At 38.4% G+C, this 22,307-nt stretch overlaps 5 protein-coding genes across 15 annotated transcripts in view; 4 read left to right on the forward strand and 1 right to left on the reverse strand.

The window, feature by feature from the left end:
* Positions 1–1,819: 1,819 nt before the first annotated feature.
* Positions 1,820–13,160, reverse strand: LOC111446598 (solute carrier family 25 member 44-like). Of its 11 annotated transcripts, XR_002711112.1 has the most exons (10): positions 12,848–13,156; positions 11,878–11,936; positions 11,636–11,686; positions 11,118–11,191; positions 10,948–11,048; positions 9,973–10,028; positions 9,510–9,605; positions 3,884–4,057; positions 2,853–3,254; positions 1,820–2,733 (listed from the first exon to the last, which is right to left on the reverse strand). XR_002711112.1 is itself a non-coding variant. In XM_023085456.1 (5 exons), exon 1 carries the CDS (start codon positions 5,666–5,668, stop codon positions 4,631–4,633), a length of 1,038 nt encoding a protein of 345 aa, XP_022941224.1. In that variant the 5' UTR covers positions 5,669–6,932; the 3' UTR covers positions 1,820–2,733; positions 2,853–3,254; positions 3,884–4,057; positions 4,278–4,364; positions 4,580–4,630. The 11 variants fall into 11 exon arrangements, 4 of the variants coding, with proteins under 4 accessions (XP_022941224.1, XP_022941225.1, XP_022941223.1 ...); XR_002711109.1 differs by having other exon boundaries at positions 9,510–10,028; positions 12,848–13,160; XR_002711108.1 differs by having other exon boundaries at positions 9,510–10,034; positions 12,848–13,160.
* On the forward strand, positions 7,267–8,040 carry LOC111446599 (17.1 kDa class II heat shock protein-like). The gene has a single exon (XM_023085460.1). It carries the CDS (start codon positions 7,428–7,430, stop codon positions 7,905–7,907), a length of 480 nt encoding a protein of 159 aa, XP_022941228.1. The 5' UTR covers positions 7,267–7,427; the 3' UTR covers positions 7,908–8,040.
* LOC111446600 (17.1 kDa class II heat shock protein-like) lies at positions 8,511–9,415 on the forward strand. Its single transcript, XM_023085461.1, has one exon. The coding sequence runs from the start codon at positions 8,758–8,760 to the stop codon at positions 9,226–9,228; it is 471 nt and encodes a 156-aa protein (XP_022941229.1). The 5' UTR covers positions 8,511–8,757; the 3' UTR covers positions 9,229–9,415.
* A 257-nt stretch (positions 13,161–13,417) lies between the features above and the next one.
* Positions 13,418–16,311, forward strand: LOC111446597 ((S)-coclaurine N-methyltransferase). Its single transcript, XM_023085454.1, has 8 exons — positions 13,418–13,709; positions 13,857–13,965; positions 14,263–14,487; positions 14,616–14,715; positions 14,800–14,910; positions 15,069–15,152; positions 15,616–15,674; positions 15,804–16,311. The coding sequence occupies exons 1-8, from the start codon at positions 13,523–13,525 to the stop codon at positions 15,994–15,996; spliced, it is 1,068 nt and encodes a 355-aa protein (XP_022941222.1). The 5' UTR covers positions 13,418–13,522; the 3' UTR covers positions 15,997–16,311.
* A 995-nt stretch (positions 16,312–17,306) lies between these two features.
* The window catches only part of LOC111446596 (aminopeptidase M1), an 8,348-nt gene continuing 3,347 nt past the window's right edge, over positions 17,307–22,307 (forward strand). Inside the window, exons 1-13 of the mRNA XM_023085453.1 lie at positions 17,307–17,589; positions 18,139–18,284; positions 18,944–19,046; positions 19,753–19,939; positions 20,015–20,108; positions 20,191–20,344; positions 20,454–20,558; positions 20,650–20,766; positions 20,906–21,019; positions 21,106–21,288; positions 21,412–21,715; positions 21,787–21,908; positions 21,991–22,088. Of these exons, the coding sequence (XP_022941221.1) occupies positions 17,374–17,589; positions 18,139–18,284; positions 18,944–19,046; positions 19,753–19,939; positions 20,015–20,108; positions 20,191–20,344; positions 20,454–20,558; positions 20,650–20,766; positions 20,906–21,019; positions 21,106–21,288; positions 21,412–21,715; positions 21,787–21,908; positions 21,991–22,088 (1,943 nt within the window). The 5' untranslated portion in view covers positions 17,307–17,373. The remainder of the gene's footprint in view (positions 17,590–18,138; positions 18,285–18,943; positions 19,047–19,752; positions 19,940–20,014; positions 20,109–20,190; positions 20,345–20,453; positions 20,559–20,649; positions 20,767–20,905; positions 21,020–21,105; positions 21,289–21,411; positions 21,716–21,786; positions 21,909–21,990; positions 22,089–22,307) is intronic.

Raw genomic sequence — 22,307 nt, forward strand, 5'->3', positions numbered from 1 at the left:
GCACAGACTTATTCTGAAACCGACCTGACCAAATCACCACCTCGCAGCCTTTCAAAACCCAACCGACCGCCGGCGACCAACGGTAATAAACTACCTTCCCGCGCTTTAACGATTACACCCCTTCACTCACAATCATCCTCCTCCAATGGCGGATTCAGGGGACAGCGAGTTCCCGCTATGGAATTTCCATCAAAACTCCCCGCTTTTCACCGACGACAATATTCTCAGTTTCATGGCCAATATCAAACCCACCGCCGCTGAACTAATCGCCAACTCCGCCGCCAATGACCAAAAATTCCCACCGCCCTCTTCCACTTCCGGCGAAGCTGAGATAGAGTACTGGAGTTCTACTGTACTCGACCCCTCCAGTTATCACTGCTTCCCCGGCGAAACCCATTTTCCAAATCCCGGTTATGGCGGCGACGGCGGTGGTTACAGTAGTACCCAATTTTCGATCACCCCTGAAATTCATACCTTTCAACCCATCACTTGTAGTTGTTGCTTAATTCTCAGAGAAATCGTTCATACAAATGGTTAGTTCTTCAATTATTATGTCTTGTTTTTTCCCCTTTTCCGACAGGACAATTCCATGCTCTGTTTCTTAGTGAAATTTCTCCATTGAAGGTATTAATACGAGAAAGCTCGAGATCCATGGAAGATTCGGAATATTGTGGCATGCAATTCTGCAAGAAACTTTTCCGACAAATCCTTCAAACATCAACCAGTACAAAATGTTTGAGTAAGCTCGATCGAATACTCTGTTTGTTTATTTAAAAAGCTTTAATATAATGAACAATGGTTGTTTATTTAAAAAGCTTTCATATAATGAACAATGGATGTGTATCAGTTTCTCGAAGAAGGGGACGGACGAAGTGAAGCAGTTCATAATGCAACATTATTTGAATCAAATGTTTGATGAGTACACAGCTATACCTGAGCCATTGTCGGATTTTTATGATGTTTTGTGCATTGGATTGGATTGGAATGATGAAAGCCCTCTGTTATCGCCGCATAATTACTCTCAACCACTCCCGCTCGACCCAGGTTCTTGTTTCCCTTCTTATGAATTTTTTCGACTGGACTTTTGGTTACTGGTTCATGGCGGCAGTTGCAGAGAGAGAAGACGATGAAGAAGAGAGAGAAGATCAAATGGAAATGGATCAACAGCCTGATCAGTCGCCGGAATTGGGTCGCCGGCGAGTTCCCCAAACACCACTTGCAAGACAGGTCAGTAAAAATCCTCATATAAAGCAAGCAATTCGTAAAAACAGAGCAAAACAGAGTAAAACAGAGTAAACAGAGGGCTCTGTTTTTTTGAATCGTAACAGAGGCAGAGAGCAGGAAGAATGACGGTGAACGATTTGAAAGAATATCTTCACCTTCCGATCAGTGAAGCAGCCAAGAAGATGAACCTCTGTCTCACCGTCGTTAAGAAAATCTGCCGCCGGAGTGGGCTCCGCCGCTGGCCTTACAGAAAGGTCCCTTTTTTTCCTTGTTCTTCCATTTCCCTCCCCAGAAGTTTCCATTTTTACGGTTGTTTTCATGGAAACAAAACTGGGTCTTATAGGTGAAGAGTTATCAGAGGAAGATGGGAGCTTTGGGGATCAGATTGAGATCTAGAGATGCTGAAACCAGGGCCAGAGCCGAGGCTGAAATGGACAGGCTGCGCCAAGAACTCGCTCAGTTTTGTGCTGGAATTGTACCCGCTTAAAACGTCGTCGTTTTTGTTATTTTTCCCATTTTCATTTATTTATTTATTTGTGAGTTTTTTGTAATTTAATAAAATAATGATATTAGCTAAGCATTGACAGATCCCAAGTAGTAATAAAGAAATTGAAACCACCAAACTCCCAGACGTAAAGTCCTAAAATCCCACACTCTTGAGATGTTCGAAACATATTCAAGAAATAATCAGATCCAATGTCACAACTTTCTTGAATTTAAGCTCAAAAACTCGAACCCAATATATCTCACAACTGATCTTTCGAGATCTCGAAAATGAGTAGTCTTCCAACGGTCGTTTGTGTGAAAAGAGTGAAGCAAGAAGCTATGGAGGATTGGGACGAGACGATGCCATTACCGGGCGATGTAATTGAAGGTGTTGCTGAAGACAATGACGAGGAGCTGTTCGTTTCGACGAAGATCAAGGCTGACCTCAGTTCGCATCTTGCTAAGATCAGCCAGCAGTTTGAGGTTGTGTGGCTGAAGGTTAAGCGTGGAGATGCCACGCTTAAGCTTCGAGCACGTATCATACAAGAGAAGGCGTCGATTTTGCATAGGAAGTTCACTGTTGGAGCTGCAACCGACGATCGACATGTTGTGGTACTCGGTGATCTCACCTTTGACCAGTGCAATGAACTGCAGGGTGGGTTAGTACTCCATTGTTGTTCTGTAAGTGGCAGCTTGAAATGTAACAGAGTTTGATGTTGCAGAAATGAGTAGAAGAATATCAAACCCGGATGGTGCAGAATTCAACAGAAGAGGTGTGAAGTATGAATGGAGCAAAAAACTCGACCTGCATCTACCCGACCATCGTTCTTCGGTCATAAGCTCCATCCTGTTCGTGCCACTGCAGGGAGAGCACTCCATGGAGGCCACGACTAGCCGGTGTATGGCCTGGTTTTGTGCTGCAGTTTCTTCAGGAGCACCTCTTGTCTTTGTCAATATTCAATCAGAACAGATAGTTAATGTAGCTCAGGTAATACCCGTTCGCATGATCGTTGACAATCCCATCTGCAAATCGGATGTCGAAGCTCATTAGTTCGGTTTAAATTTTTGTTCTTATGAAGGACAAAACTCGAAAAACAGGAAAAGAATCATGGTGGAGCAAGCAACAAAACAACACTCCAAACCTGAAGGTTGTGCATGGGATAAGGCTATGGTTTCTTCCTGGAGTCTCAGAAGTTCCACTTGAAATGGTTCCTGCATCAGGAGAAGTTCGTTTCGGAATGGATATCCAACGAACCGACGAGGTATTTAAAGATCCATTTTACACGCCATATACGTATCGAGTTCAAAAACTTGGAGAACTGATGCCATTTTGATGCAACAGGGGTTCATCAGTGTCAGCGCGGTGACAAAAGGCTCCGCAGCGGACCGTTGTGGGCTTGGAAGCCTCTTGGAAGAAGCAAAGACAACCAACCATCTCTTGTTGATAGCTCGATTGGAAGGAAAGAGCGTAATCCCATCGAACGTAAGCTCTACCGGACTAATTCACTGCTGCGACCAAGCCGAGATAAGAAGCACTCTTGTATCTGCAATGGATAGAATGGACAGTGTGAGACTCCATATCATGGCTTTACCTGATGGGTCCGATGCTCAGGCAAATGAAACGTCTAATAAGCTTCGAACAACCCGAAAACTTTTCCCTTAAACGAACATCACTCGAATCCTCACATTCAATATAATGTAATTCCTGTTGTATGAAAATGTTTCTAAAATAGATGGTACTTGAAAATGGTGTTAATTTTGTGTTCATATAAGTCATTGGACAGACATCAAACAGATTTCGACAAAGTCAGCTGAAACAAACAAGACATTATTGGATTTCTTGAACAAAAACTAGGAAGGACTTTCATGTCTTGTAAACTTACCAGCTTGTAGCCATACAGAACAGACAAGCCATAACGTTTTCGTTTTTCTGTTTTTTATTTATCTTTTAGAAAAAACTCGAATCACTAACACAAAACAAGAAACATGATATATTTGACGATATTAAGCAGGCCGTCGATTCTCATGCAAACATCCTCTCCACAACGTTTTGTTTTGGCTCGACAGATGCAACATTAATGAAAGTAAGACTACCCTCGGAATCTAAGTGGTTCGAGACATTTTTATTTTCACGTAAAAAGTCGAAATAAAAGACAGAAAGATGAGAGTTCACCTGTTGAGAGTTAGGTAGGTCTGCAACACTTCCTAAGAACCTTACAAGGATGACCCACTGTTGCTATTATAGAAGGAAAGCAAATAGAATGCGAATCGAACACTGAATCCACATCTCTCACCGTGCAGACCGAATCATCAAACCATAGCCCGTGTTTGTTTGTTTTGTTCCACTCTGCATATGAAAGGAGAAGAAAGAAAAGAAATAATAAGTATCAATTCGAACAAACAGCGACAAATATAATTACAGAACATCAAACACGAGTAGTTAAAAGTTAGCAGTGCGAGTTTATGAACATTCGAAAATCTCTCCAGTTCCTGTTAGATCTCCCAAGATAAAACTTAATACTATAAGCATTGTTCTTGGAACTGGACCGATAGTGAACGACGCCTACCAATGGATTAGTCGGGTAGGCCATGAGCACGAGGTAACGATTTTCAATAGTAGAATTCCTCGCCCATCATCTTCCCAGAATCAAACTCTAAACATTCCCAACTACTAAAAGAACGATTAAAGAAATCGAATGTTGACAGTCGATTATATTTCTTATTAGCACGAACATTTGTACAAGAGAAATGAAAGGGAAAAAAATGAATTTCCTTATTGTTGAAGCATGAACACTACATGTTTCCATGCCATATTCAATATGATCTTGAATAAAGTTCACCAGAAAAAAGATAAAGAAAAGGGCATTACATTATCTGCCTCTAGGAATATATCCAAGCCATTGTAATCCAGCTAAGGCGATCAGCTCAAGCGATCTTGGTTCTTAGCAGATAGCCGTTTGAGAAACTCATAGGTCGTGATCATGGTGGTGGCCGACATAGCCATCGACGCCCACCTCGGCCCGAGCCCTCTGTAACAGGCATTCAACCCACCTTCCTTCATCAAGTTTCTTACAGTCTGCAATGCCGTTAAGGGTCGTCTTTGACCATTTTCTTCTCCATCCAAAACTTGCAATCTAGTCTTGATGGTATCTAGAGGCATTGTTATGATAGCAGAAACCCCACTGGCCAAGGCTGCACTCAAGCCCTGAATAGCCACTGTTGCCTTAGAATCTGGTTTAAAGGCATACCCAGCAGTATTAAAACTCTCATCCTTGTTACTATTGTAGTAGCCTAAACCACTCCAAATAAGCCTGTGAGCGACAGAGTAAGAAGCCCACCAAACAGCATTTGATGGAGCATATGTCAAGATTGATATCCCAAATCCTCTATATAATCCTCGAAAACCATCCGCATAAACGATCTTTCGAAAAGCGTCAATACCATTCTTATAGACGCAAGAATTAAGGTTTTTAGCACTGTTATTGCAGCCCTGAACCATTAGTCTTTGGCTCACAACATCTATAGGAGTCCAGACCAATTGAGCAGCCATAGCCGAGCTCAACCCAGCAGCTCCATTAGCTATAGCCATGGCTGTGGTGTCTGAAAAGCCTAATCTAACCGTTGCACTACCAACGCCACTCTTGGTAACTTCAAGAGCTGTCATGTAAAAGGCTCGAGCTGGGATAGTTCCCATTAAAGAGGTTCCAAACCCTCTGTAAAACCCTCTTAAACCTTCATGGCGCATGATAGAATACGACATGTTAAAGCTTGATAGCTTAGTAGCAGAAACCTGAAGCCGAGTTTTCAAAACAACAATAGGGTAAAGAGCAGTTGATACACCTGAAAATAAAGCAGCACCCAGAAAAAAGAATTTGGATTTGTCTAACATATCCCAATCAATCTCTGCTGGAATATGAATTTCTGAAGTCGATTCATCCTCCGCTGCATTCAGGCTCATCTTAGCCAGTTCTAAAGCTAATACAAAACTACCCCAGAAACCAGAAACCAGATAAACCCTTTTCCTTCTCCTAACTATGTAACAACAATGAAATACAGAAAACACCCAAATGAAAGGGATCGTCAGAATCAAAAGGGAGATCAGAAGCTGACCTACAAGAGATTATAACAGTAGTAATTGGAACAAATATGTTTTTTCAGGCAATAAATTGAAAGATACGACTCATCTCACCATGGATTCCAATACGATCATGGCAGTAAAGCCCAAGAAAACACAAACCCAGATAGAAAAAACCACTAAAATCAAAAAGGAGAAAAACCCAGAACTCAGAGTGGAAAATTCAAAGCGAAAATGGAGGCGAGAGCTGAAGGGAGGAAGAAAAAACAAGATTCATGGAGTTTCGCGAGGGTTTTGAAGATCGAGGAGGGAGGACACGTGTCCATCACCATGTCGAGGTCACTTTTAGATATGAGGCTCTTTTAATAACAAACCCAAAAGGGTTTTTGTACCCTCCATGATTCTGTGGGTTATCCATTTGGGTTTTGGTGTCTTCCGCTGCTTCCATTGTCTCTTCCAAGTTGACGCTTCCATCAACAAAAATCACCCAAATCTTTACAATAGACCCATCAAAATGCAGAAGTCAGATCATTAGTGTTCTTATTTTTTTCGTCTTCTTTATTGTTTTCTGCAAATATTATTGAAATCCCCATTTTTGGTTGGTGAAGAAGCAGAGTTCAGGCAACAGACCCAGATGAGCCCATAGTTTTTCCTCTGACACGATCATAAGTCTTAATTTTCGTCACTCCAGTTGACGGCTTCGTTTTTGTTGCTCAATCTATTTGCAAATCCATGGTCGGTTTTTGGACGATTTAAGGAAACCATTGGCTCTTGCCACTTGGTTCACTAAATACATTACGGCGAGGAAAGAATGTGACGCGTTTTATTGAAATTGGGCCGGTGTTGCCTCAGGCCCATTTTAACTGATCCGTTCCGGAAGCCCATTACGCACGTGAGATCTATGGGGCCGGGTATTGGGGTTGGGCTTCGTTGGTTGGTTCTTACGTGTCAAAATGTTTTCGGCCGGTTACTCCACGTCATACCAGGCCAAAATGCCACGTGGAGATAATTTCATAGATGAACTATCCACGTGTGTAGCTCGTGTAAAGATAAATCCACCGAATATTTTGCCACCGAATACTTCCGCTGTGGCACATTAAAACCATCGCCCCTGGCTCCTTCTCTCAAACTCTACCCTTAAGAATATTATATTTAAATTAACTTTCATTATTATTATTATTATTATTTAATTTTTTTTTTTTTGGTAGAGGTGAGATCTCATATTGACGAGGAAAGAACAAAACATATATCGACAAGGAAAGAACATTCGGTGTGAAACCTCTCCCTAGCAAGATGCGTTTTAAAAACTAAAAACCTAAGAAGCTTACGAAACATTCTTTATAAAAGCGTAGGAATCTCTTCCTAGCAGACAAATCTAGGAAACATTCTTTACACAGAGTGGAAACCTCTTCACTGAGTGTTTCAAAAACCTTGAGTGAAAATCTAAGACAATATCTACCGGTGGGTATTTCTTATTTTTATTTATTTTAATTACTTTACTTTAAAGAAATTATATGTATATATTAAAATATAGACATAATTAGACATTTGTTTCACTAAATGCAGATCCCAACCATTATATAAACCCAAGACGGATCCATTTGATCCCAGACGGTCACACCACCATCACTAAAAAAGAGAAATGGAGTTGGCCAGAATGGGGTTGGACCCAATATTCCTGAATGCCCTCCATGACCTTCTGGACTTCACCGATGAGGCAGGGCAGAGCACCCACCACGGGCCGTCACGCGCCTTCGTGAGGGACGCAAAGGCGATGGCGGCGACTCCAGCGGATGTGGTAGAATATCCAAACGCCTACCAATTCTCCATCGACATGCCTGGCCTCAAAATGGACCAAATCAAGGTCCAAATCGAGGACAACCAGTTGGTTGTGACCGGCGAGAGGAAGAGAGAGAGTGAGAAGGTTAAGGAAGGGAAATATGTGACAATGGAGAGGAGGCTGGGCAAATACTTGAAGAAATTTGTGCTGCCGGAGGCCGCCGATGTCGACAAAGTATCAGCGGCGTACCAGGACGGAGTGCTGTCGGTCACGGTGGAGAAGAAGCCGCCGCCAGAGCCCAAAAAGGCCAAGACTATTGAGGTTCGTGTGGGACAAGATTGATCGTATGAATGAGCCTTGTTTTGTTTTGGTTTGTAATATAATGCGACTTTTGTATGGTGTTCTGTTTGGTTTGTTTTTGCCGATTGTTCATAATGTAATAATGTTTACAATAAATTTAGACTACGAACCCTCATAAATATTTATAGGGCCAAAATTTATACCATCGGGCCTCGTCAATTCTACCAGGGAGGAGAACGAAACACCCTAAGGTGAAAATCTAGCGCCTTCACTTTAGGAGAAGGGAAAGAACAAAGAGAACAATATCTACTAGGTGGACTTTGAACCATTTATACCCTAAGGTGAAAATCTAGCGCCTTCACTTTAGGAGAAGGGAAAGAACAAAGAGAACAATATCTACTAGGTGGACTTTGAACCATTATAAATGGTATCAAAGCCAAACATCAGACGATGTACCAACGAGAAAGCTGTTTTCGAAGGATAGACACGAGGGACATGCATTGGGCCCCTCGTGTGGATTTAGTGGAGACCCACATCGATGGAATGGGAGAAAGGAACGAGTGCCAGTGAGGATGCTGGCCGGGATGGGATAAGGATGGAACAAATTACTAATTAGGAAAACCAAATAAAATGTTTCTTATGGAATATTCTGTCACATTCCAGAACTCAGACGAGAATGCAACCGAAGCTCCTGGAACCTCCTTCCAACTCTTCTCTATCCTTCCAGAAAATTCATCTCTTTTCACACACAACACACCTATAAATAACCAATCCAACCGCTCTCCCTCACCCACTCCAAAACAGCTCTACCAGATCATCTCTTACAAACAAAATCTCCTTCGCACCAACATTTCCTTGAGCATCAAACATTTCTCCAGTTAACAAGCGAAAGATGGATCTAAGAATCATGGGCTTAGACTCCCCAATCTTCTCCACCCTCCACCACGTTATGGATCTCGTCGACGAGGCTGACAAGTCGTTCAACGCCCCAACACGAACCTACGTCCGGGATGCCAAGGCCATGGCAGCCACTCCGGCCGACATCAAGGAGTATCCAAATTCCTACGTTTTCGTCGTCGACATGCCAGGGCTGAAGGTCGGAGACATCAAGGTTCAGGTTGAGGACGACAATGTGCTACTGATAAGTGGCGAGAGGAAGAGGGAGGAGGAGAAAGAAGGGGCGAAGTATGTGAGGATGGAGAGGAGAGTTGGGAAGTTAATGAGGAAATTTGTGTTGCCGGAAAATGCCAACGTTGATGCCATCTCGGCGGTTTGTCAGGATGGTGTGCTCACGGTGACCGTGCAAAAGTTGCCACCACCTGAGCCCAAGAAGCCCAAGGTGGTTGAGGTCAAGGTCAATTGATGGGTTTGGTTCATGAGTTTTCAGAATATGGCGCCCTGCTGGTTCTCTTTTATCTTTTAATTTTCTTCCTTTTTGGTGGTGTTTTGTGTGGTAATGTCTGTAATGTGGGTTGCCTCTGTAGTGTGTGCTTGATGGTTTATGTCAATGAATATTTACAGGTTTCATCAGAAATGTTAATCTTTTACTACTGTGCTGGGTGATTAGTTTCTCCAAAGCTAAGCAGAATTCTAGACTTGAAAATAACAATAAAAACCTAGGCAAGAATTGTAATTTCGACTAACCTGGGCGGAGATGCTGAAGAATCCCACTGGTTCCTACAGATAAACCGAACCAATGTGTTGATACTTACCGCCTGCAAAAATTGGGAGACCACGCCGCTGCCACAGTGGGAACATTTACCAGCTGATTATCAGTACGCCATGGTATTGTCAAATCCAATCCTTATTGTTATTGGGAGACCATGCGCGCAGCCATCATTGATTAGAAATTGCGAAGTATTCCGATCTCTAAGCAATGATGGCTGCGCCATTATTTACTACCATCGTTTTGTCAAAACCTAGGGAGCAATTGGATTGTGTCTTGTAAAGGCTTAAAGCTATAATGCTCGGCTAATCTAGCATCTAATCGGTCATCATTTTTTAAATGAAAAAAGAAAAAAAAATAATACAATGACAGTAGAAGTATTAGTTATTCGCCATAGGACTTGAAGAAAATATAATCACTTTGGAGTTGAGCAGAACTTACTTTGGATAATGAAGGATCTTCTGGATTGAGATCAAGGAAATCCCCATGCAAAACTTCTATATCTTGCACCAAGGTTGAGGACAATGAACATATAATATGTTAGGACAATGAACGTATGTTATATGTGAGATCCCACATTGGTTAGGAAGGAGAATGTAACATTTTTTATAAGAGTGAAACTTTAAAGGGGAAGCCCGAAAGGAAAAATTTAAAGAAGACAATATCTGCTAGCAGTGAATTTGGGCCGTTACAAATAGTGTCAAAGCCAAATACCGTGATGTGCCAGCAAGGAAGTTGAGCCTCAAGGGATTTGGATTGGGAGGTCCCAAACCGATTAGAGAAGGGAACGAGTATTATCGAGGAGGCTTAGCCCCAAAGGGGGTTGAATTGGGGGGTCTCACATCAATTGAAGAAGGGAATGAGTGCCAGCAAGGACGCTAGGCCCTAAAAGGGGTGGATTTTGAGATCCCACATTGGTTGGGGAGGAGAACAAAACATTGTTTATAAAAGTGTAGAAACTTCTCTCTAGAATATGCGTTTTAAAAATTTTGAGGGGAAGAGGGGAAGTAGCTCAGTTTGAGCCTTTCGAAAATATTGGATTTCACAAATTAAAATTTTTTCAAGAAAACTGCTGGTAATGCTTCGGTCTTCAACCCATTAAAATGACAGGCTCACATGCAAAGCCAAATAGAGAAATAATCTAATAACGAAAGGAAGGGAGGATACTAGAAGTGAATGGAAGGGAAGCATTGAGAAAACGATCAAAGAACGAAAGATGAACTTGGATGGTAAATACAGATGAGATGATCTTACTTCCCATCCTGGCTTGGGATCAAGAGCTACAGCAACCATAGAACTAGCCTTCCCCAACAAACATCAACTCCCTCTTGTTATACAATAAGAAGAAAGAACAACAACCCTTGACCTCCAATGCATGCTTTCTAATCAATGGACTGGATAAAACTAGAGACTTACTTGCATGAAGATGCTCCCATTTTCGCAACCAGAGGATGATCATGTAAATCACTGCCTGGAGGGAGTACCAAGAGGTTAGGAACCATGTCATCCTTCTGTACCTATTTGACATAAAAACCAGCACCATTAAGGAATTTTTTTAAGGCATCGTGATGAAATACAGACCTTACCAAGAACAAAAGTCAAGACAGACTTTATCTCGCTGCAAGAGAAACACCTCTGCCTCGCCAAATGAAGGAATTTTCTACACACAATTCCCATAAAATATATCCAATCAGCATCAAATGTAAACTAGGCCAGCTGCAGCAGATATATATATATATATCACGTGTATTGAACTGCATGAAATGGCCTCCAAACTCCTAGCAGACCCAGTAATTCTTCTTATTAGCAGACCCAGTAATTCTTCGTGATATAAGAGTTAAAGAATTATGACAATACATCTCCATGACAACTTACAACAAAAGGTTTTTGTTATGGTTCAAAAGCCATGCCAATAGAATCATTATTGGACATAGACAAACTCACTTCGAGTAAAGGAATTTAAAAGGTCCTGATGGTCAACACAGAATTTGAACAACAACAAATCCTCCCCCAATTTGTCCATCTCTCATAAAACGTTTTCAGAGTCGACCCTTTAATGAGAATGCTTTTATGTTAAGATAAGAGAAACATGTGAATAAAATACCTGAACAAGGAGGATATCATACGTGATGATATAAATTAATTCCTTCCGCCTCTACAATAATATTAGACTAATGCTAGTGTATATTTGAAGTGAGCAAGAAATCTATTCAAACAGAATTAGCTAGAACTTGATAAAGTTGTATGAAGCAAATGAACTAGAAACAATCATAGTAAAAGAGCAGCTACAAAGAAGATGAGCAGCTACAAAGAAGATGAGCAGCTACAAAGAAGATGAGCGAGTACCTTCCATTTATTGCTCAATAAATCAGCAGCCTCCAGTACATCCTTGATTACAGGGAGGTCTAGTAAAACAGCCAAAGCAACTGAAGTTTTTCAGTTTAACGAGAAAGCTACAAAATAAACTTTAACTTACGCAATATCACCAGATTTCAGGGGAGCGAGACAAAATCTGATCAACCAAGATGATCACAAAATCATTCATATCAAATATGTAGGATTTTCAATTTTTCATCCAATTAATTGCTATATGCTATCATCCAGTTGGAAACTGCAAAGCTAAAACAGTCAGCATAATTATGTTAATGAGGTCATATCCAAATACAAAGGAAAATGTGTGTTAGGAATTACGCCTCTCCAAAATGGTATGATGTTGTCCATTTTGAGTATAAACTCTTATACCTTGGCTTTTGATTTCTCCAAAAGGTCTCGTAGCAATGGAGATGTGTTCCTCACTTATAAACCCATGATCAACTCCTTAATTAGCCGATGTGAGACTCCTCTCCTAACCATCTTCAATAATCCTCCCCTCGAACAAAGCACACTATAGAGCCTCCCTAAGGCCTATGGAGCCCTCAAACAACCTCCCCTTAATCGAGGCTCGACACTTCAGTCACTTTTGATTACACCTTCGAGGCTCACAACTTCTTTGTTAACATTTAAGGATTCTGTTGACATGACTAAGTTAAGGGTACAACTCTTATACCATGTTAGGAATGATAACTCTCCACAATGGTATGATATTGTCCACTTTGAACATAAACTCTCGTGGTCTTCCTTTTGGTTTTTCCAAAAAGTCTAATACGAGAGGAGAAGATGTATTCCTTACTTATAAATCCATGATCAAACTCCTTAATTAGCCGATGCGGGGCTTATCTCTCAACAATCCTCAACAATGTGCAACTAAAACCAATAGTTCTATCGACAAGTATATGAGAATCAATTTGAAAATCATCTTCAGCATTTAACAAGGTACCCTTCTTATTCCCAACAGATGGAGCATAAACGAGCGACTTGATTGAAGCGACAGCTCGACGTTGATCCTTCAAGAACTCGCCGCAATATCTTCGCCGCCTCTCTCCTCGCGAAATATGCCGAACGCTCCGCGTTGCTCATCCGCCTGTTATCTTCTTTTCCGGCGGCCGATCCTTCGGTTCTGTTGATGCCGCACCTCAATGGCTCCGCAGAAGGCACACGCACACTCCCAACTCCAGCGAGACCTTGTGAAGGCACAGAACCAATGAAATGACGTCGTATTACATGACAAAATCCTGGGCCTAAGCCCAATCTATTAAATTCCAGCTCATACCTCTTATATTTAATGTTTAGGGTTTCTAAAATTAACTTATATTCAAATTCGTACAAATATATAAAACAAATTTAAATTTTTAAATAATGTATGTTATATTTAATGTTCCTAAAACTAACTTATAGTGTATTTAATGTTTAATGTTTAATGTTTCTAAAACTAACTTATAACGAAATTCGTACAAATATATAAAACAAAATTTTAATTTTTTAATATTTTATTTTATTTTTAGTTGGAAAGTGTGAGACAGATCGAGACTTTGAGTGGTAGTTAGAACAGTGGAGGAAGAGCTAAGGCTAGAAGCCCAATAATTTTGCGAATCAGAGCTTCAGCCACACAGAAATGGCGGAGCTTATTCAGGTGCCTTACGACGTCACTGTCCGCCTTCTAATGGCTTCACTCGAACGGAATTTCTTGCCGGACGCCGTCGTAAGAAGGTTCACCCGCTTGCTACTCGCCTCTCGCATTCGCTCCCAGTTTAAGCCTTCCTCTCAACTCCAACTCTCTGATTTTCTCCACTTTGTGCACGGTAAGTTGCGACTTCCATAGCTATTACGTTTCAAGGAGATTGAACTAGGTAACTGGATTTATTGACGGAGGAGCATGTCTGCTTTGAATTTGGCGGATTGTCAAATTTCAAGGAGATTGAACTAGTTGATTGTGCCTGTTTCTGCAGCTTTAAGGGAAATGCCAATTGCTATTAAGACTGATAAGCCAAAAGCTCAACATTACGAGCTTCCTACCTCGTTCTTCAAGTTAGTTTTGGGGAAGAATCTCAAGTACAGGTAGTGAAATACTTACGAAGGTCTTACAGAGCGATTGGAAGAGTCTGATTTCTATTCATTTCATTTGCGTTAAGATGACATGAATACGCAGATTCGAAATTAGGACTTGAAAATGTTGTGTGATGCATAATGGAACGCTTAGTTTTTCGATTGAAAAAAACCTAGTGTGTATTAAAACAGAGATTTGCAGGTCATTTTGAGTAAGAAGCACAAACAAACAACAAAAAGAGCTTCAAATAGCTTCAAGTTCTCTTAATCTGATCAATTCACTAGCCCTGACATGATCTGTTGTTGCAGTTCATGCTATTTCAAGGACAAGTCAAGTACCTTGGAGGACGCAGAGGAGGCCATGCTACAAATGTATTGTGAAAGATCACAACTGAAGGATGGCCACTCTGTTCTTGATGTTGGATGTGGCTGGGGGTCACTTTCGTTGTATATTGCCCAAAATTACAAGAATTGTCAGGTGACTGGAATTTGCAATTCAACCACACAGAAAGATTACATTGAGGAGCAGTGCCGGTAATTAGCTTTGTTTTGCATACCTCGAACTTTCTTTCAGGTTTCTTAATTTCAATACATAAAGTTGGGTTGGCATCTCTTAAATTCTTGGCAGAATTCAACCGTTAAAATTTGATATGTGGTTTCAGGGATCTCCAGCTGAATAATGTCAACATTATTGTTGCAGACATCAGCACTTTTGAAATGGAAGCTGAATATGACAGAATAATTTCCATTGAAATGTTTGAGGTAACTAAATTCCTGATGTAGTTCCATTTTGATACCCACATCCTGAAATGGTTTGAAACTTTATTTGTTTTTACCCGAGAGCAGCATATGAAGAACTACAAGGATCTTCTCAAGAAAATATCAGGCTGGATGAAACAGGATAGTCTCCTCTTTGTTCATCATTTTTGCCATAAAGTCTTTGCCTATCACTTTGAGGTACGGTTGATTCACATTTTTATATACATTGAGGTTTCTTCATAGCTAGAACCCTTATTATTGGTTTGATTCTGTGCCTCTCACGCTGTTTGTAGTAGACATCTTGATAAACAGGAAATATTATGCTTTGCTAACCATTTTATGGCCTCATCGTTTAGGATAAAAATGAAGATGATTGGATTACGAGATACTTCTTCGAAGGTGGCACGATGCCTTCTGCAAATCTACTCCTCTATTTTCAGGTGATACGCCGCCCTGCCCCTGTCAAACCTCACCTTTCCCTAGAAGTATCATCTCATATTCGTTTAGATTGTTTGAGAAGGCTAGTTGTTGAAACTTTATAAAACGAAAACAAAATGGGGTACTTAGAAAATGTGTCTCTCTCCTGTTCTTTGTTTTTTGTGTTCATCTAGATCGAGTGTGTGCTGGTGTGCGATCTTAACAATAACTACCTAACCTATCATGTAAGAGTATGTAAGAGTGTCTAAGATGCACAAATAGATCATCTGTTTGAGAATTTCTACTTATTTTTGCTATTAGTATTGATAGTTATTGTCATTTCTTGCATTCCATCAAAGCATACCGAACATTTCAACTTGAGAATTATGACCATCTTGTTTTCATTTGAGTTTGAATCTGAGAACTTTATAGTAAAACCACAAGAAGCTTCGAGTTGAGTCGTAACATTTTGCTTGTTCCATACAGGACGACGTGTCGATTGTCGATCATTGGCTTGTGAATGGCGAGCACTATTCTCAAACAAGGTACCTACCACCTTACACACATTTGGAGAACATAATATCTTCTCAAGTAAATGTTGAAGTCTCCTTGCCAGATTTGCCTTTATATTTTGAAATTGTGAATTAAACACAATTTTAACACATCCTTTGCAGTGAAGAGTGGCTCAAAAGAATGGACAAGAACATAGCTTCAATAAAACCAATCATGGCAACTACTTATGGCAAGGATTCAGCTGTAAAGTGGACTGTTTATTGGAGAACATTCTTCATTGCAGTAGCCGAGTTATTTGGGTACAACAATGGGGAAGAATGGATGGTTTGCCATTTACTGTTCAAGAAGAAATGATGCAAAAGCAGCTGCAAAGCTTCAATAACTAAGCGGCCATAAGACCAAGGTGCGAGTTTTATGAACTTGGACTGATTTTCTTCCTTTGAACTTTATGAATTTGGTGAAGCCATATGATCCATGGTTCTTGTAATAACAGTTTTTGCCATTGCGGTGCAAGAGCTGATTACAATATTTGTATTAGTGCTGAATCTGGGTCGGATTATTGGCACCATGAGGTGCCCCTACGACCTTCTTTCCAAAACTTTCTAGGTAGTTCGGTGATGAATTGTTTGCACTAAATTTGATTTCAGTTGATCTGTAGTCTATGTAGTCTAAATATGCAATTTTCGGGTGGTAGTAAGAGATTCGAAGGTATATACCATAATCAATTAAACACTATCTAAATTAACTATATTTAAATTACAGTTAGGATACTTACAGGAGAACGTTTTATTTGTCTTTATAATTTTAAAAGTTACCCTATGATTTAATAAACTTTTGTATATAGGAAACTAAAAGTTAACCTATTGTTGTTAGTAATGTAATGGTACAACCATATTCAATTAATGTAATTTAATTTATTTTGATAAATACAAATATGTTAAATTAATGTAATTGGGGATATTTATTAGGAATATTAGTTAATGTTAATTATTATTTTTTAAATACTTACCATTAATCACCAATTAAATTTATTATTTTATTAATAACTAATTAATTTGTATTAATACTTCTAAATTAATTTTGATTATTTTATTCATTAAACTACTAAAATCATTCAAGGTTATCTAATTAGTTACGTGAAATAAATCTTAACTATTTAAAAATATGATATATTTTATGATTAATAAAATAAATATATATATATATTTAGTACAACAAGAATATAATTAATTGAATAGATGGAGAATTATACAACAATTATAATAAAGAATATATAGATAATGAGGAATATATTTAGCAACTGTATTATAAATTATTTAAAATAGACTATGCTTTATCATTAAGAATATATAGGACAATTATTGAAAAGTCAAAGAATATATAGAACAATTATACTTTATATTATACAAGTTCGTGGGTAAAAAAATTAAATTTATCCTTAATCTTATAATTATTTTTGTCGTGTAATTAATTTTTACTGTAACTGATGGGCACAAAATTAAGTTTGACAAATAGAAAAAATAAATCACTAAATAAATATTATCAAATAAATAAATAAAATTTAACAAAAATCCAGCCCTAAACTCGTTTATCTCCATTTTTTTTAATCAAATTTGTAATTTATTATATATATAAAAAGAAAAAAAAAGTAATTATATAAATAAATACAGTCATAGTCTTCATCTCCAGAGTGTTTGAAGTATCAGATTGAAATTGCCGATTCATTCGCCGATGGATCAATTCAGAAATCAACCGCGGCTACCGAAATTTGCCGTTCCAAAACGATACGAGATCAGCCTCAAACCGGACCTCTGTCTCTGTAAATTCTCTGGTTCTGTAGCAATCGATGTCGATATCCTTTCCGATACTCGATTTTTGGTGCTCAATGCTGCCGACCTTCATGTCGATGATGCTTCTGTTTCCTTCAAGCATCGGAGCTCCTCCAAGGTATTGAATCGCTCTCTCTTTATGACTTGAGACTCCACGTTAGGGGCGTTCGAGGATTGTAAAGAAAAAAGTGGAAGAATAAAGGGGAATGATGTGGATTTTTTTTTTATGCATGTTTTTTATTCCGTTCTTGATTTGTTTATGTACGTTTATTATTCATTTTCAGCTCTTGAGATGGAAATGGATTTTTACGGTGTTAGATTTTGTAGTTAATGGTCGAGTTTGGAGTATGAACTTCCTATTATGCTCGTTATACTTCTGAAATTTCACGATGGCTGATGCTGTTTTTTGTTTCATTTGAGCATTTCAAGCTTGGAATCAGCAATGATTTCTCAGCTTCTTACTAGGCTATATAAAAATATTAGGATATTATAGAACCCATATAACTGTTTAGTCGACAAAATGTTATGAAACATGAATTCTATATATTTTCTCACGACAGGTGTTCAGCAATCGTGTGCTTCCTATGAGAATAGGAAAGCTTTTAAAAATTTATTTATGCATTTTCTACTTTATCTGAAATTATTTGACGAACAATTGTTGGGCCAGGTTTTCCAGCCTTCAAGTATTCAAGCTTGTGAAGAGAACCAAATTTTCGTTTTGGAGTTTGCAGAGACGCTACCAACTGGGTCAGGAACATTGTCTATCAATTTCGAAGGAATCTTGAATGATAAAATGAAAGGATTCTATAGAAGGTAATTTTTTTGGCATGTGAGAGCTTAAGTTCGATGAATGGAAATGAGAAAGATCATATTGCTGGGATGAAAATGTTGGGCCTTTATGGATTATGAAAAAAGAGAACTTGATGTTGCAGGGAAATTTGTTAATGGTAAAGGTGTAACTGGTTCTCTTAATAAGTTTTAACTCCTGGCTGTGCGCCTCTTAAACTCATAAGAAATATTATTAGTTTTGAGGAATTTGAAGGTTCAAGAAATGATATCATTTTTAGTTCGTAAGAATTTTAAAAAAGATTGTACTTCTCATTCGCAACCAAGTCTTCAAAAGTTTTGATATAGCAATTATATAACTAGCCTGAGTTATAGGAAAGCAAAAGAGAAGATGCTTCTTGTAATCATTCATGTTTTCATATGATGAAGAAGGTTTTACGATTCCTAATTTATGGCAAAATTAGAAATAAGTACTATAAAAATAATAATAATAATAATAATAAAAAAAGATGTCAGCATTTGGGAACAATGGAACTTCAAGAATAAGAGATTGGGAAGGACTTCTTCTTCTTCTTTTTTTTTCTTTTTTTCCCTCTTTTTTTTGTATCTTCAAGTTATTCGTTATGTGTTAGTACTTTCGCTTCTTTTTGAACTTGAATGATATGAATTTTCTCATTGTTGCCCAGCACTTATGAGCACAATGGTGAGAAGAAAAATATGGCTGTTACACAATTTGAACCTGTTGATGCTAGACGTTGCTTCCCTTGCTGGGATGAACCTGCTTTTAAGGTGTTAGCATATCTCTTTCCATCTCTCTCCCTTTTTCCCTCTATGGAGATCTAAACCCCTTTAGTTCATCTACTAAAACCTTGAAGTGATTATTCCCATCACCATGTTGAAGCGACACAGAAGTAGCACTGCCAAAATTTATCTTAATTTATGTTACTTTTTAGTCACTTGAAATTTGACCTGGTTTCCATTTTGGTCCATAAGTATTCAACAGTTCTAATATAGTTCCCCATCTTTAATAAAATATGATATTTATTCTATGTTGTTAACTTTTTTTTTTGGAAGGTTTTTTTTTTTTTTTTTTTTCTGTCGAGTAGGATAGACAATTCAAATTAGAGGAATCATTTTGTGAAGTTTTTTATATTGTTAGATGTGAAAATGTGCTGTCAAGGGAAGTAGATTTCACATTTATAAAAGTACATTTTTAATTGCATTTTCTTGCAATATTCAAGTTGTTGAAAAGTTTGCCCATCAAATGAGATATGTTCGTATGTTACTTCTAATTTGATAAAATGAATGATGAAATAACTTATTGAGACTAATTTTGGCTTTTAATGAAACTTATGAACTAATTGTACATTTTAATTTAAAGAGAAATTACGTCAAAATTGAGAGGCTGGAATCATGTTTAAACCTTTAGCTTATTTCTACCCAATTGGAACTCCTACCTAGTCATTGCTTTAATCTGTTCATTGTTGACAAGCAGGCTACATTCAAAATCACGTTAGATGTACCATCTGAACTAATAGCACTTTCCAACATGCCAATTATTGAAGAAAAAGTGAATGGGCATCTAAAGACGGTTACATATCAAGAATCACCAATTATGTCCACATATTTAGTGGCCATGGTTGTTGGTTTATTTGATTATGTGGAAGATCATACAGCTGATGGTAAAATCATAAATCAGAGTTTCTTATGCATACTGTGGGTACTGTTAATAATAGCTTGAATTGACATCTTAACAGGGGTGAAAGTTCGTGTATACTGTCAAGTTGGAAAGGCAAATCAAGGAAAATTTGCGTTACATGTCGCTGTGAAGACTCTTGACCTATACAAGGAGTATGTTGGTCCATACAGTATTATTCATCCTGTTTAGAAACTTTCTTTATTTTCTTCATAAACAGTGGTGCAACTTCTGCAGATATTTTGCTTGCCCATACTCCCTGCCAAAACTCGACATGATTGCAATTCCAGACTTCGCTGCTGGGGCCATGGAAAACTATGGTTTAGTTACCTACAGGGAGACTGCTTTACTTTATGATGATCAGCACTCAGCAGCTGCCAACAAACAGAGGGTGATCTGCACATCCAAGCCTTCTTAAAAACAAAATTATATTCATAATTTGAATTGGAATGTTGCCAATTCCTTGACTTTTTATAATTTTTTATTTTCTCGTTGTTAAGGTGGCAACCGTCGTGGCTCATGAACTTGCACACCAATGGTTTGGAAACCTTGTAACTATGGAGTGGTGGACACATTTATGGCTGAATGAAGGATTCGCAACATGGGTATCCCACTTTCATTTAATTTGTCTTTATTTGGAACCCATTGTCGGAGGAAATGCTTATAATTGGTTTTCATTTTATCTCATTTGTGTAGGTGAGTTATTTAGCTACTGATAGCTTGTTTCCAGAATGGAAAGTATGGAATCAATTTCTTGAAGAATCAAATCATGGTCTTACGTTGGATGGTCTTGCTGAATCACATCCTATTGAGGTACACGTGTGACTGGCAGCCGGCAGGCATAGCTTTTTCTTTCTATTATCTCCTTTGTTGGGTACTCTGTTTGTCTTAATTCAAGGAAAGTCATTCTAGTGTTTCTTGTTCAAGTTAAGGAGGCACTCTTTTTTTTCAGGTTGAGATAAATCATGCCAGTGAGGTTGATGAAATATTTGATGCAATTAGCTACAGAAAAGGTGCATCTGTTATTCGAATGTTACAAAGTTATCTCGGTGCCGAGTGTTTTCAGGTTGTTTACTATTCCTTGTCTAAAAAATTGGATCATTTTGTACCTATTAATCCAATTCGTTGAAGTGGGTTGCTTGATGTGATCAGAAATCACTTGCTTCGTACATTAAAAGGCACAGTTGCTCAAATGCAAAAACTGAAGACTTATGGGCTGCACTTGAGGAGGGGTCTGGTGAACCTGTGAACAAATTAATGAGTTCCTGGACTAAGCAACAAGGATATCCTGTTGTCACAGTCAAAGTGAAAGATGAGAAATTGGTGTTTGAGCAGGTCTCTTTGTGTTGGTTTTTGTCATTTGATCAAATTCATTTATGAATTTCTTATGTTAGTTTTAACATTTTATTTTTTGATAAACTCTTGAGGGTTATAATTCATGGATATTGTAATTGGCAGTCAAGATTTTTGTTGAGTGGTTCCTGTGGAGAGGGGCAATGGATTGTTCCCATAACATTGTGTTGTGGCTCCTATGATGTGCGCAAGAATTTTCTGCTGCAAACGAAGACAGAATCTGTTGACATCAAGGAGTTCCTCGGTTGTTCCTTCAGAAAATGGGATGGTGGAAATGATAAATCTTGTGATTGGATAAAGCTTAATGTGGATCAGACTGGTTTCTACCGGGTGAAGTATGACACAGATCTTGCATATAAGCTTAGAAATGCAATAGAAAAAGATCATTTGACTGCAACTGACAGATTTGGTAACTAACATCTTAGCTTTACTCATTTTGATGTCGGTAATAAGGAGTAGCTAAGGTTATTCTTTCTACAGGTATTTTGGATGATGCATTTGCCCTTTCTATGGCTTGCCAGCAATCAGTTACTTCTTTGTTTACCTTAATAAGTGCTTACAGAAAGGAACTTGACTATACTGTGTTATCGAATTTGATCAGTGTAATGTTTTCACCTAGATTCTTTTTTCCTCCAGTTTTTATAGTCATGCATAGAGAGCTTATTCTGGGAAACTATTTTGTAGATAAGCTATAAACTTGAAAAAATTGCGGCTGATGCAATTCCTGAGGCCCTGGTCAGCATCAAACAATTTTTCATCAACAATTTCTACTTTGCAGCAGAGTAAGATATTTCATGTGAATTTGTGTGTACTCTTAAATCTTTATAAGCGGCTATGTAGGATTTTTTGGCCATGATTAAAGTTATATGTTTGCATAGCCTAAATAAGATGTCATTAATGGATCTTATTTTGTAGTTATCTTGTTTCAGATGCTTGAATTTTTTTTTTTTTTTTTTTTTTTTTTTTTTTTTTTTTTTTTTTTTTTTTTTTTTTTTTTTTTT

The sequence above is a fragment of the Cucurbita moschata genome, unplaced genomic scaffold (genome assembly GCF_002738365.1).
Source record: "Cucurbita moschata cultivar Rifu unplaced genomic scaffold, Cmos_1.0 Cmo_Scf00008, whole genome shotgun sequence".
Classification (NCBI taxonomy): domain Eukaryota; kingdom Viridiplantae; phylum Streptophyta; class Magnoliopsida; order Cucurbitales; family Cucurbitaceae; genus Cucurbita; species Cucurbita moschata.